At 41.5% G+C, this 13,819-nt stretch overlaps 1 protein-coding gene across 2 annotated transcripts in view; it reads right to left on the reverse strand.

Moving 5' to 3' along the window:
* Positions 1–13,819, reverse strand: part of SPAG16 (sperm associated antigen 16) — a 1,017,964-nt gene that overhangs the window by 295,622 nt on the left and 708,523 nt on the right. For both annotated transcript variants that reach the window (XM_049614974.1, XM_049614973.1), the window contains one exon: positions 2,928–2,993. In XM_049614974.1, coding sequence (XP_049470931.1) covers positions 2,928–2,993 — 66 coding nt within the window. The remainder of the gene's footprint in view (positions 1–2,927; positions 2,994–13,819) is intronic.

Raw genomic sequence — 13,819 nt, forward strand, 5'->3', positions numbered from 1 at the left:
TAGGACTTGAGGTAAGTCTGAAGACTTCTCTTTCTAATTAAAACCCTATAACTACTAGAATTGTCTTTGATCCTGTACAGCCTTCCAATTTTGTTCAACAATGAGGCTAAATTCCTAGCTTAAATGTGTGAGGTGGAGGTAAATACTCCCAAGGAAAGATACATTGGTATTCTAATAGAGTTGATTTATAGTGTTCACCTGACTTCATCAGGCAGGCACAGCAATAGCCACACTGGCTACCTGCCTTTGAAAACAGCTGGAAACAGCCACGGAAAGATAAGGACACCCACCCTACCATGCCATCCCTCTAGGGAAATGCAACAAGAGCTACTAGAAGGCCTGATGGAATCTCCACTCAGGTCAGACTACTTCTTGGAAAACTGAAGGTAGAGGACACTCTGATAGGGATACCCTGCTCATTTTGTTGCTGTTTTATATATATATATATATATATATATATATATATATATATATACACACACACACATATATATGTATGTGTGTGTGTATATATATATATGTATACATACATACATACATATATATATACATACATACATATATATATGTATACATACATATATACATATATATGTATATATATATTATTGCTTTTGTGTTTAACGTACATTGAATTTTCTATTAATAGTTTTTCAGCAATTACTGTCAATTTTTAAAATTTTTGTTTTGCTTTACAAAATGGACTTAGTAGAAAGCTTTCATAGTTCCTTAAAATGTTTCATTAAACAGATTACTTTAAAAAGCAGTTTTAAAAAATATCTATTTCCAATAGAAAAATCAGTCAGAAATAAAGACATCATAGCCCTAATAATATAACATAGAAACACAATTCAATTTATGTAGAGTTTTAGGACCATAAATAACTATCGTATGTTGGGTGTTTGTTTCTGCGTTTCTTGGTTGCTAGCTAGGTAACACTGAATTTTACATTTATGATTTCTGCTCAGAAGTTTAAAATGTAGAATTTACCTAAAACTGTGTTTACGTAAATAGCTAAATACATTTTTAACTAGTAATGCAATTTGAATACATATCCCTGAAGGCATCAAACAATTAGCAAGTCTAATTCTAAATAATTCAAATCTCTGCCTGCTATATATGCACTGTATAATTCATTTATTATGACAGCTTTGTCTGATGGTTTATTTGAATGGGAACTGTGTCACAATGCCATGTCCTTGAGTAAAAGTCTTTGTGCTCTTTCTGTCACTACTACCTCCTAAACTTTTGATATTCTTTGGCAAGTATGTGAAATAAAACCGTTTCCAAAACAACTGACATATGTGACCAAAAATTTCACTTAGGAGTGTCAGTCATCATAACAAAATATCATTTCCTTAATAGTTATTAAACATTTATAGCAAAGAAGATATAAAATAATGGAAGCATTTCATGAGGCTTAGGGATGTTGATTTGGAATAGTGTGGTAACAGTCCTTTGGTATGGACAAAGATGTATAAACAAAAAGAGGTTAGCCACTTTGCTATCGGACATCTGGGCCTCATATTCATCATCTTGCTTTTGAATTATGTATACTTAATGCACATCTTCCTTGGTTGCTAAATAAATAAATTTAATTTGCCTATTTCTATATTTATTAATTTTATTATTTGAGATGTTAAATGGTATGTCTTTTTTAGCTATGTTATTGCTTACCAAAAATAAAATGCCTAACTCACAAAATAATTTATTTCCATTTAGCTTCCATTTACTTTTCTTAGGGTATGTAAAGCTGTAAGCTGTTTAATAGATTTTTGGCATAAATATCCTTATATCATATGGGTTCATAGTGTTTAAATGGCTCCATAATTCTGCTAAAAATAAAATTTTACTTGGTACCTAGAACTAATCTATAATATATTGGCTCAATAGAGTCAATTAAATGGAAATTCCTTACTAAGATGAATTTGTTAAAATATAATTGTAGTTGAGCCCATCACTAACATTCCAGGTGTCATTCACAGTGACACCAGCACAATTTTAGTTGGAGCAAACAACATTCCTTTAGAAGAAATAATTTTTAGCGAGCATTTTTCTTCTGTCTAAAAGAATAATAACAGCATGATAGTATCAGAATTTTGACAATGCTGTCATTTTGAAGTTAGAAGTAGGTAATCTATCAGATTAATTTTTTAGCTAATTGGGAAAGAAGAGGGATATGGAATTAAGATTCACACTCTATTGGGAATTTAGAGACAAAGTGAAATGTTAGCAATAATTAAATCATAGAGTTTGAAAGGACTTGAGAGGTCATCTATCAGTCAAATAGCTTTCATCTGAGAAAGAACAAACTTAAATCATCCTTCCCTGAGTACTATCTGCACCCTTTTAGCTTAGCAACTCAAAGCAGTGTTTAACAGTCTTCCTAGTTGGTGAAATCATCCTGATATCTGAATGCCTCAGGCTTGTGGATAAACACTTTTGCTATGTCATCAGTTTATATGAAGAAAGATATATTTGAAACCTTTCAATGAGCAATTGAAAAACTGTCAAATCAAGGTTGCTCTGTTCTAACCTGAAGGAAGTCTATTTTTCTTTGACGGCTTTTTTATTCTTGGGTTTCCATTCAAGCATTTTCATTATTTTTATGATTCTACATTAATATTTACAAGTCTATCCTGCTTACTTTTGTGAAGCTCATATTAGACAAGACACTTTAAAAAATGTGTTTAAGTGGAGTAAGTATAGTAGAATTCCTCGTCATTCCTCCCACTGTATATTGTACATGTGTGTTTTAAACTTCTGCAACCCAGACTATATATTTTTTCCACTGCCATAATTAATCCCTAGCCTTGTTCTCTTCACCCTGTTAACTTACCATCCCCCCACCCCTGGGACTTTGTTTCAATACAGTTAACTTGTATATATGAAGTATTAAAATAATTTATCCAGAGAACTGAACTCACCCTAGGAGTGAAGGTGGCATCATTGACAGAATGCATATGACCATAAAGTGATTGTTCACAGTTACCCTAGGAAGACAAAGCAGAAATAAAATCAAATAAATTTCTCCAAATATGTGACAAAAATCAAAAGATAATTAATTTTATTTGGTTGAAAGTATTGTTTAGTCCAATAATGAAATTATACATTCTCATGATAGAAAATGTTAGCTTTTGCTATCAGCTACCATTCAAAATCAGACATGGCTGTGCTGGTAAGTGTGTTATACATGCTGGTCTATGGACTGAAATTCAAGTACCCTCACTTTTATGCTACTGAGCTGGTGGTGAATTCTCACTATGTGAGAATTAGCATAGTTTTCAAGCCATGGGGTCAAAGTTTATAGAGGTTTCTTGTTTTTACCTCATTTCCATCACAGCTGAGTATGTAGGGTTCTTTTGTTTGTTATGGAATACAAGATCACATTTTAATTCCTGAATTTTGAAAGTTATCATTAATATCATTACATGATAAAAATGTTATAACACATGTAAATTCTTTTTAACACAAAATAATCATTTGTTTTATGAACACTATACTTCACATCTATCCATTCAGGTCATCTTTTCCAAACAATAACTAAAATTATTAGCCACAAAAATTCCTAAACTTCAGTTTAAATTATCTCAAGAAAATTTGGCTCACAACACATTACATGGGGGATTTTAATATGGGGACTTTTAATTTTGACACCAATGTTCAAAAGACATTCTTAATTATCTTATGGAAATAACACAAATTTTGTAGAAGAACCAAAGAAAGTCATGTGTGGAATATTGTTTGTATAATCTTGTTATGGGCTAAAATTCAGATGTAATTGAACAATGTATTCATTCAACAAATATTTTTGAGCAGTTAATCTATGTCAGGCACAAAGAACCTTGAACATAAAACATAACATAAAACAAAGCACCTTGTCTTCATCCACCCTATATTATAAGGGGATAGGGTGGGAATAGATATTTTAAAAAGTATAAAGTGTGTTTGTGGAGATCATAAGTATTGGGAAAAAAAAAAGAAAAGTCAGATAGGGTAAGGGGTATCATGGGTTTTGGGATTGAGGGGCTAAGAGTAAACCAAATTATCAAGGGAATGATATGGTTTGACTACATTTAAAAAGTAAGGTTTGAACAAAAATTGAAGAAAGCCAAGCAGACATCAAGAGAAAAAGAATTCCAGGAAGAAGGAAAAGGTAAAGCAAATGTCTCAGAGATAGGAGTTTTTACATAGTGTATTTCTAGAACAAAGCAGCCAATGTGGCTGGAGAGAGGTCAATCAGGAGAACAGGCTTATTAAAAGGCTTCATCTCCTCTCATTCACTACCTGGTATTTACTTAGTCCTAAACCCATTTACTGCTGGTTGAAAGACTACAGAAAAGATTACAAAATGAGATATGGAAGAGTATTATCATCATGTCTCCTCATTGCTATAGGACATCCATGGAATAGTTTGGAACTAAGAAAAGTTAGACAGGCTTTATAACTAAGCTCTGTTTAGTCCTATTACTGTTGTGTTCACAAAGTTAAATTTCAAATATTTATTTACAGAATTAATGCTTGCTGTTAATACCTTTTCACAGAATGCAAAATTTCCCCACATGAATTTAAATTTCACAAAAATATGTTGAAACATCTTGGTACTCTTTCCAGATCCCCTTGCCCATGTTATTCTGGTTCAATTATCTTGATACTGTTACAACTTTAAACCAATTATGCTGAGAATTTCGAATTCTCTAAGTACCCAAAGTAGAAATAAATTACTTACAAAGCCAAAATGGCAAAGTAAAGTAAAGTTATAATTAGCTTTAATATATTGTCTTAGGAACTTTTATAGTTAATTTTCTTTGAGAACTAATATCCTATATAGTTGTATATTATACTTGCATAGTGAGGGTATGCAAGTATAATATTATACAACTATAATTAGCAAATATTATACACTTTAATATACTTTAATATATACTTTAATATATACTATAATATTATACTTTAAATTAGCAAAAATGTTTTTTTTTTTTGCATTAGTAAAAGTTTTACATTTGATGCTCTTCTAAAGTGAGAATCTCTAAACTATTTGATTAATTGTTAAGGAAAATGGAGTTCTCTGATTCAAATCCTGAATGCCAAGTTTTAATTCAAAGTAGAATCTCTAAGGCACTCTTGAAAAGCCCTGGAAATATGGGGTTATAATGGAAATGCTGACAGACCACATTTGTGCTGCTATAACAAAACCTGACTTGAAGATAAATGTTTCATGAATTAGGAAAAGTTAAAAAAAGCTTTTCTATCCAGCTTTGTTCCCAAGATAAAAGTGAATCTACTCTTTTTGTGGAAGAGGGAATATGTAGGTTACTAATAGTCTAGTCTGCAAACAGCCTTAATCAAAAGCAATACCCAAATCGGGATAGTAAAATTTGGAATATCTTCTTTGATGAATTCTTGTCAGAATTGTTTTCTTTCAAAGAAGTGGAAAAAAATGTAAGAGTGAAGAGTCTTATAAGAAAAAAGCCAAAACAAAACAAAACAAAAACAAAAAAAAACACATGTGACCCAACATGTCATTGCACCAGTATTTAATTCTCTCGGAGAAGCTGTGTGCAGTGATGATTGCTATCACTGGCCCTGGGGATAGAAACGTCTGGGACTTAATTCTTGGATCTGCTACCTAATAGCAGTGTGACCTTAAACAAATTGCTTCACTTCATTGTGCTCCAATTGCCTCATTTAATTCTCCAAACAAACCTATAGGTTAAGTACCGTTACCGTGCCAATGAGGTAATGATATTTAACCTATAGGTTTGTTTTGAGAATTATATTGGAAAAATGCATGTGAAATGTTGATGGAGTGCCTAACACAGAGTGACAGCCTGACAAATATTAGCCCTGAACTTGCAACATGGACCACCGAAATGCTGATGACTTTCAAATAATCTATGCCCTTAGCTCTCCTGCCTTCTTAAATTTCCCAACAAAGAGTAGTAGAGGCATTGGTGCTGCCTTTTCTATTTGTCTGTCAGATTCACTCCCCATGTGGCATTGTCCTACTCTGTGCCCTGCTCTCTACCAACAACATCGCTTTGGGCACTCAAGCTCTTGGGTGTCTGGTTGGATTCATCCAGAAGGAAGCATCAATAGGATATGAAAGAGCAGAAAGATAAAGAGGACAGATAAATGACCATTTTACCTCTCTTCCTGTTCAGCTGTGATTTTGTCACTGGTCCTGTTTTCTACCTAATTCCACTACTCGTGTTATGTGGGTCCTTGGCCATGACTATATCTCCAATGTGTCCAGTAATGCTCTCCTTGCCCTGCCCCTTCAGACTTCCCATTGTTGCTAACTCTTGGTTGCTGTGTTTGGTCCCTTAATCCCATTCACATCTCTGTAAACATTCAACTTGAGTTTACTTCATGTATCATCTGTTTCCTGCTAGTGATGCAGCATGTCAGACATAGTATGCAAAAGCAGGCTTTTTTACTTACTATGTCTCAACTGCCTATCTTTACTCTGCCAAATCTTTCTAAGTAAATGGCATCACCAGTTGCTCAAACAAAAAACTTTAGGCATGGGGCGCCTGGGTGGCTCAGTCAGTTAAGCATCAAATTTCGGCTCAGGTCATGATCTCACGGTTAGTGGGTTTAAGCCCTGCATCGAGCTCAGTGCTGACAGCTCAGTCTGGAGCCTGCTTCAGATTCTGTGTCTCCCTCTCTGCCCCTCCCCTTCTTGTGCTCTGTGTGTGTCTCTCTCTAAAATAAATAAACATTAAAAATTAAAAAAAAAATTAGACAATAAAAAAACCCTGAGAATTAGAATACTTATCTTTCTACCCCACTCCCCTCCTTTCCCTCATCCAGCATATCACCTTCTTCTTCAGCATAGATCCCTACTTTGCCTACCTCTGTCTCTCTTTACTATTACCACTCTGTGCAGGAAACCATCCATCATACGCAGCCCAAAGACAGCAGGAGCATCCTTATTGGTCTCCTTGCTTCTACTCTCACCCAACTTCCCATCTATTCCTCTCACAGCCAGTAGAGTGATCAATAAAACCTGGATCAGATCACACCATGCTCCTGCTAACAGCCATCTGAACATTACCATCGCTCAGAATAAATTCCAGACTCCTTCCACAGGTATTGGTAGCCAATGAATAGGCCACTCTGCTTTATTTCTTTCATATCATTCCTCATTAACTAAAATTGCTTAAAAATCTGTCTCTTTGTTTGTTGTTAGCTTTCTCCCAATAGAATATAGCTCCACAAGAGAAACTTGTTTGAAACTTATTTGTCTTGTCCACCACTCTTATTATCCCCAGGGCCCAAGACAGCTGTGGTATAATTTGATAAAAAGTTGTTAAGTAAAAAAGTAAACAGTTACATGGAGATCACAACTGAAAATTGGAAAAAAAAAAAATCTACCCTCACCAGATATCTTATTTTTGGATACATACCTTGGTCTTCTTCCTAATATTTGTTTTGATTTTGGTTAATCATGACATGTAATGTGCACAGTCTTATTTCTCTCAACTCCTTTGTCATAACTTGGTTCCAACCCTGTAGCATATTTACACTTTGACTCTGCCAAGACAGTTGATGACTCCAGATGAAGGAGGCAACTTTACATTTTTTCAGTGCTCATTATGTGACTAAAGCATCTTGTGCTAAATTATTTACTTTTGTTATTACATTTAATCCTCACAGCAACTCAAGGGCATGGATCTCAACTCATCTAGAGATGAGAAAACAGAACACTAATCCACCACTGCAGAGATACAGAGTGCCAAAGGCAAGACAGTCGTAGTTTCTCTTTATTGTAATCACAAAGTCATCTAACCAGTAATGTGAAAGAATTTGAAGAGAGAAGGTGGAGGCAACTTTTTAATGCCATTTTCAAAGCTAAATTTTTCCAATATTCTTTCTTTCTGGTGCACCTCCTGGTCCCCCTGTGCACCTCTTGGTCCCCCTGCGGTAGTGTGGGGCCACATAATAAGTTCTGGCCAAAGAGCTGTGAGTGTGAGAGGCCTAAGAAAATTAAAACTTAAAAGCTTAAGTTACGGGAAACTGAAACCTAACCAAGCTTAACCAGCTTGTTCCGCTTCTGTACAATTGCTTGGCGCGCCCATGTATTTCTGATCAATCATAGTTGCCTGGCACAACCGTATATTCTTGATCAACCATTGTTACTTGGCACATCCGTGTATTTCTGATCAATCATAGTTGCCTGGCATATCCGTGTATTTCTGATCAACCATTGTTACTTGGCACATCCGTGTATGTCTGATCAATCATTATTGCTTGGCACATCCGTGTATTCCTGATTTCCCCATGACTTGTTTGTACCTGTCTATAAAAGGGGTGTAAAAACCTCTCTCAGGACCTCTCGGCGTCACCGCAACGAGGGCGCAGAGGTCCAGGTTCGAACCTGTAATAAATGACCCTTGCTGCTTAGCTTTGACTCTGGACTCTGGTGGTTCGTTTTTGGGGGTCTTTTAGACTCTGGGCGTTTCATTTGGTGCATTGGCTGGGAAGGCCCCCCGCCCCCAAACCCACCAGACCTCAAGTCAACGGGTCATTTCTGAGACCGATCGGTGAGTGAGCCGGCTCTGTCTGTGTCTGTGTCTGTGTCTGTATCTGTGTCTGTGTCTGTGTCAGTTGTCTGTCCGTTTCTGGCTCTCCCGCGCGGGATCTGTATCAGTGACTGACCTAGCCCTGGCGGACGCGCTATAGGGAAGTCAGTCGGGACCAGTAGGAGACGTCCTCTGGCTCCCGTCTGGGGCACTATTTTGGCCCATCAGAACTCTTTGTTCAGGTTACGGACACCCGTTCTGTATCTGGTCTCTTCTCCAAGGCACTTTCTGTTTGCCGCCGCGCTTGCGATTTAACTTGTCTCCTCTCCCCTGCAGGTATATCCAACTCGCTTCCGGAACATAAACTAACTTGGCCCATTTATTTTTTTCCTATACAGGCTATGGGACAAAACCAGAGTACACCTCTCTCCCTTCTTCTAGCTAATTTCAAGGATGTTCAGGCTAGAGGCCATAACCTAAGCCTGGACATCCGCCAGTCAAGACTCATCACTTTCTGCCGGTCTGAGTGGCCCACTTTCGGGGTGGGCTGGCCTACTGAGGGCACTTTTTGTTTGCCTATAGTTGCCAAGGTAAGGGCCAAAACCCTCCGGCCAGGAGAGGAAGGCCACCCAGACCAGGTTCCCTACATCCTCGTCTGGCAAGATCTTATTGAGAACCCTCCACCCTGGATGTCCCCCTTCCTTTCCTCAGGGTCCTGTAAGATTCTCGCGGCCCGCTCCACTGGCCCAACCAAGCCGCGAACCCCCTCAGCACCCCTAAATCCCATATTGCCTGATAGCCAGGACCTACTATCCCTGGACCCTCCACCCTATCTACCCCCTCCCCTTGCACCCCAGGCCCTGCCCGCAGCGGCCGCCCCACCAGTTGCCCCGCTGGTTGCCCCTCAAGGGGAACCGGGGGGGGGGGGGGGGCGGGAAGCGGCAGCTGTGCCAGAACCAGGAAGGCTACAGGCAGCGGCCGCACCAAGCCCTATTGAAAATGTAACCAACCATGAAGGGCCAGCCGGCCAAACTCGCGGGCGCACGCAGCGTGAAACAAGCTCTCGCTTCCCCGACTCCACTGTAGCCTTACCCCTGCGGGAAATAGGACCCCCCGATGAAACGGGCAATCCCCGACTCCAGTATTGGCCCTTTTCCACCAGTGACCTTTATAATTGGAAAATTCAAAACGCTCAGTTTTCTGATAACCCTAAAGATCTTATAGCCCTCCTAGAAAGCATAATGTTCACCCACCAGCCTACCTGGGATGACTGCCAACAGCTTTTGAGAATCCTGTTTACCACGGAGGAGAGAGAGAATTCAACTTGAAGCGCGGAAGCTGGTCCCCGGGGAAGACGGTCGACCCACTGTTAACCCTGACCTCATTAATGCAGCATTTCCCCTGACTCGGCCTGATTGGAACTACAACGTGGCAGAAGGTAGGGGACGACTGCTCATTTATCGCCAGACTCTAATGGCGGGTCTCCGGGATGCAGCACACAAGCCCACTAATCTGGCCAAGGTGTACTCGGTAGTACAAGGTAAGACAGAGAGCCCTGTCACCTTCTTAGAGAGATTAATGGAAGCCTTTAGGCAGTACACTCCCATGGACCCTGAGGCTCCTGAAAATCAGGCTGCTGTTGTAATGTCGTTTGTAAACCAGGCTGCCTCTGATATCAAAAAGAAACTCCAAAAATTAGAGGATTTAGAAGGAAAACAGATCCAGGATTTACTCCGCATTGCTCAGCGAGTATATAATAATCGGGACGCTCCAGAGGACAAGCAGCTCAAAGCTACCAGGGAAATGACTAAAGTTTTAGCCGCCATAGTTCAAAAGGATCAAGGGCCCACAGGAGAACAGAAAACTTGCCCCCCCTAGGCGCCCCCTAGACAAAGACAAATGCGCCTACTGTAAAGAAAAAGGACATTGGATTCGTGACTGTCCCAAAAACAAACAACTGCACTCGGGGTCAAAGCCATGGCAAACCAAAGCGGCCCCCATCCTATTTACCCAGAACTCAGAATAGGGGAGACGGGGTTCGGACCCCCTCCCCGAGCCCAGGGTAATCCTACAAGTGGAGGGGACCCCTGTGCAATTCCTCGTGGACACAGGAGCACAGCATTCAGTACTCACTAGCCCTCATGGAAAAATCTCTGATAAGTCCTCCTGGGTCCAAGGAGCTACAGGAACTAAAAAATATCCTTGGACCACCCAACGAACCGTGGATCTAGGGACAGGAAGGGTAACCCACTCCTTTTTGGTCATCCCAGATAGTCCCTGCCCCTTGCTGGGAAGAGATCTCCTCACAAAAATGGGAGTTCAAATTCACTTTCAGCCCGGAGGGCCTAAAGTAACTGACTCCCAGGACCAACCCATCTCGGACCTCACCATACGACTGGAAGATGAATATCGGCTTCACCAAACTCCACCCTTCCCGGAACAGGATATTAGCTACTGGCTCCACTGGTGTCCGGAGCCTGGGCAGAAACCGGGGGAATAGGGCTGGCAAAACATCGTCCTGCTCTATTCATAGAAGTTAAGCCAGGGGCTGACCCCGTGAGGGTCAAGCAGTACCCCATGTCAGCAGAGGCCAGGCTGGGCATTACCCCACACATCCGTCGTCTTCTCGACGTCGGAATCCTTAGACCATGCCATTCGGCATGGAACACCCCTTTGTTGCCTGTGCGCAAGCCTAATAGTGGAGATTATCGGCCAGCACAAGACCTAAGAGAGGTCAACAAACGGGTTATGGACATACACCCTACCGCGCCCAACCCTTATACTCTTCTCAGTACCCTCAGCCCAGACAAACGATGGTATACTGTTCTTGATTTAAAAGATGCCTTTTTCAGCCTGCCCTTGGCCCCCAAGAGCTAAGATATCTTTGCATTCGAATGGGCGGACCCAGAAAGAGGCATAAATGGACAACTCACCTGGACACGACTTCCACAAGGATTTAAAAACTCCCCCACCCTATTTGATGAAGCCCTCCACGAAGATTTAAGTGAGTACCGGAAATTAAACCCAAATGTGTCTCTCCTACAATATGTAGATGACCTCCTTGTTGCAGCCGAGACCCGAGAAGCCTGCCTCGTGGGGACAAAAAACCTCCTACAGACGCTGGAGAACCTAGGGTACCGCGCGTCCGCTAAGAAGGCCCAAATCTGCAAGCCTGAGGTAATATATCTGGGGTACTTACTAAAAGGAGGACAAAGATGGCTCACTGATGCTCGGAAAGAGACTGTCCTCCGCATCCCGCGACCCAACACGCCTCGACAGGTGAGAGAATTCCTGGGGTCTGCGGGATTCTGCCGATTATGGATCCCAGGTTTTGCTGAAATGGCCAAACCCCTTTACGCAGTTTCTAAAAACCAACCATCCTTTGAATGGTCTGCGGAAGCTGAGCAGGCATTCCAACAGATAAAGAGAGCTCTCCTATCGGCCCCAGCTCTAGGACTGCCGGATATCTCTAAACCTTTCCACTTATATGTAGATGAGCACCAAGGCATAGCCAAGGCAGTGCTAACCCAGCATTTAGGTCCATGGCCCAGACCAGTGGCCAATCTCTCAAAAAAACTAGATCCTGTAGCTGCAGGATGGTCCCCTTGTCTCCAGATAATAGCGGCTACAGCCCTAATGGTTAAAGATGCCGATAAGCTGTCCCTGGGTCAAGAGTTACATGTCACCACACCCCACGCCATTGAAGGAGTACTCAAGCAGCCCCCCGATAGGTGGATGAGTAATGCTCGGATGGTCCACTATCAGGGACTCCTGTTAAATCCTTTGCGAATCACATACACCCCTCCCCGAACTTTAAACCCAGCCTCGCTGCTACCCGACCCTGACCTGGACTCCCCGCTCCATGACTGTGCCAACATCCTAGCACAGATCCATGGAACAAGGGAAGACCTACAGGACCGGCCATTACCTGATGCTGAGGTCACCTGGTTTACTGACGGAAGTAGCTTCGTCCATCAAGGACAGAGGTATGCAGGGGCAGCAGTGACATCTGAGACTGAAGTGATATGGGCAAAGGCTCTGCCCCCAGGGACTTCTGCCCAAAGGGCAGAACTAATTGCATTAACCCAAGCATTAAAAATGGGGCAGGACCGCAAAGTGACTATATATACGGACAGCCGGTATGCCTTTGCTACGGCCCACATACATGGGGCAATATACCGTGAGAGGGGACTACTCACTGCTGAAGGCAAAGACATCAAAAATAAAGATGAAATTCTGGCCCTATTGGCCGCTATTTGGGCCCCTAAAAAATTGGCCATAGTACATTGCCCGGGTCACCAAAAAATAACTGATCCAGCCTCTCGAGGGAATAACCTCGCTGACCAGACTGCATGCCAGGTAGCACAAAACCTCATTCAAGTACTCCCTGCACAGCTACCAGACCCAGGGCCCCGAGATTTACCCCCACAGCCTGAATACTCAGAAGATGATCTTATTTGGATGCGCAAGCTCCCCATGACACAAGTTACAGATGGATGGTGGAGGGACTCTAGAGACCGCCTTATCCTTCCCGAAAAATTGGGCCACGCAATCCTGACAAAAATACACCACTCTACCCATTTGGGGCCCCGAAGACTTCAGGATCTCTTCAGACAATCTCAACTGGTATTAAAAAATATCTCTGACCAGACAGAAAGGGTTGTGACAGCCTGTTCTACATGTCAACTCCAAAACGCGCACCCACATACCACAGCCCAAGGCCACCGAAAAAGAGGAACCATACCAGGAGCCCACTGGGAAGTGGACTTCACCGAGGTAAAGCCCGGCAAATACGGTTATAAATACTCACTAGTGTTCATAGACACTTTTTCAGGATGGACTGAAGCCTTCCCAACCAAGAAGGAAACGGCGCAAATAGTAGCCAAAAAGATCCTAGAGGAAATCCTGCCCACGTATGGTTTTCCAGTCATGATAGGGTCAGACAATGGACCTGCATTTGTTTCTAAGGTAAGTCAGGGATTGGCTTCCGTACTTGGGGCAGATTGGAAATTACATTGTGCCTACCGGCCCCAAAGCTCAGGACAAGTAGAAAGAATGAATAGAACACTAAAAGAGACCCTTACTAAATTGACTATGGAGACTGGCGCTAATTGGGTAGAGTTACTCCCCTACGCTCTGTACAGGGTTCGCAACTCCCCATACAAGTTGGGCCTTACACCCTATGAAATCATGTTTGGCAGACCCACACCTATTATACCTAATCTTAAGTCAAACCTTATTCAATTAGACCGAGATAACAGCCTCTTGTCTTCTCTCAGGGCTCTACAGCG

Source organism: Panthera uncia, assembly GCF_023721935.1.
Source record: "Panthera uncia isolate 11264 chromosome C1 unlocalized genomic scaffold, Puncia_PCG_1.0 HiC_scaffold_3, whole genome shotgun sequence".
In the NCBI taxonomy this organism is placed as follows: domain Eukaryota; kingdom Metazoa; phylum Chordata; class Mammalia; order Carnivora; family Felidae; genus Panthera; species Panthera uncia.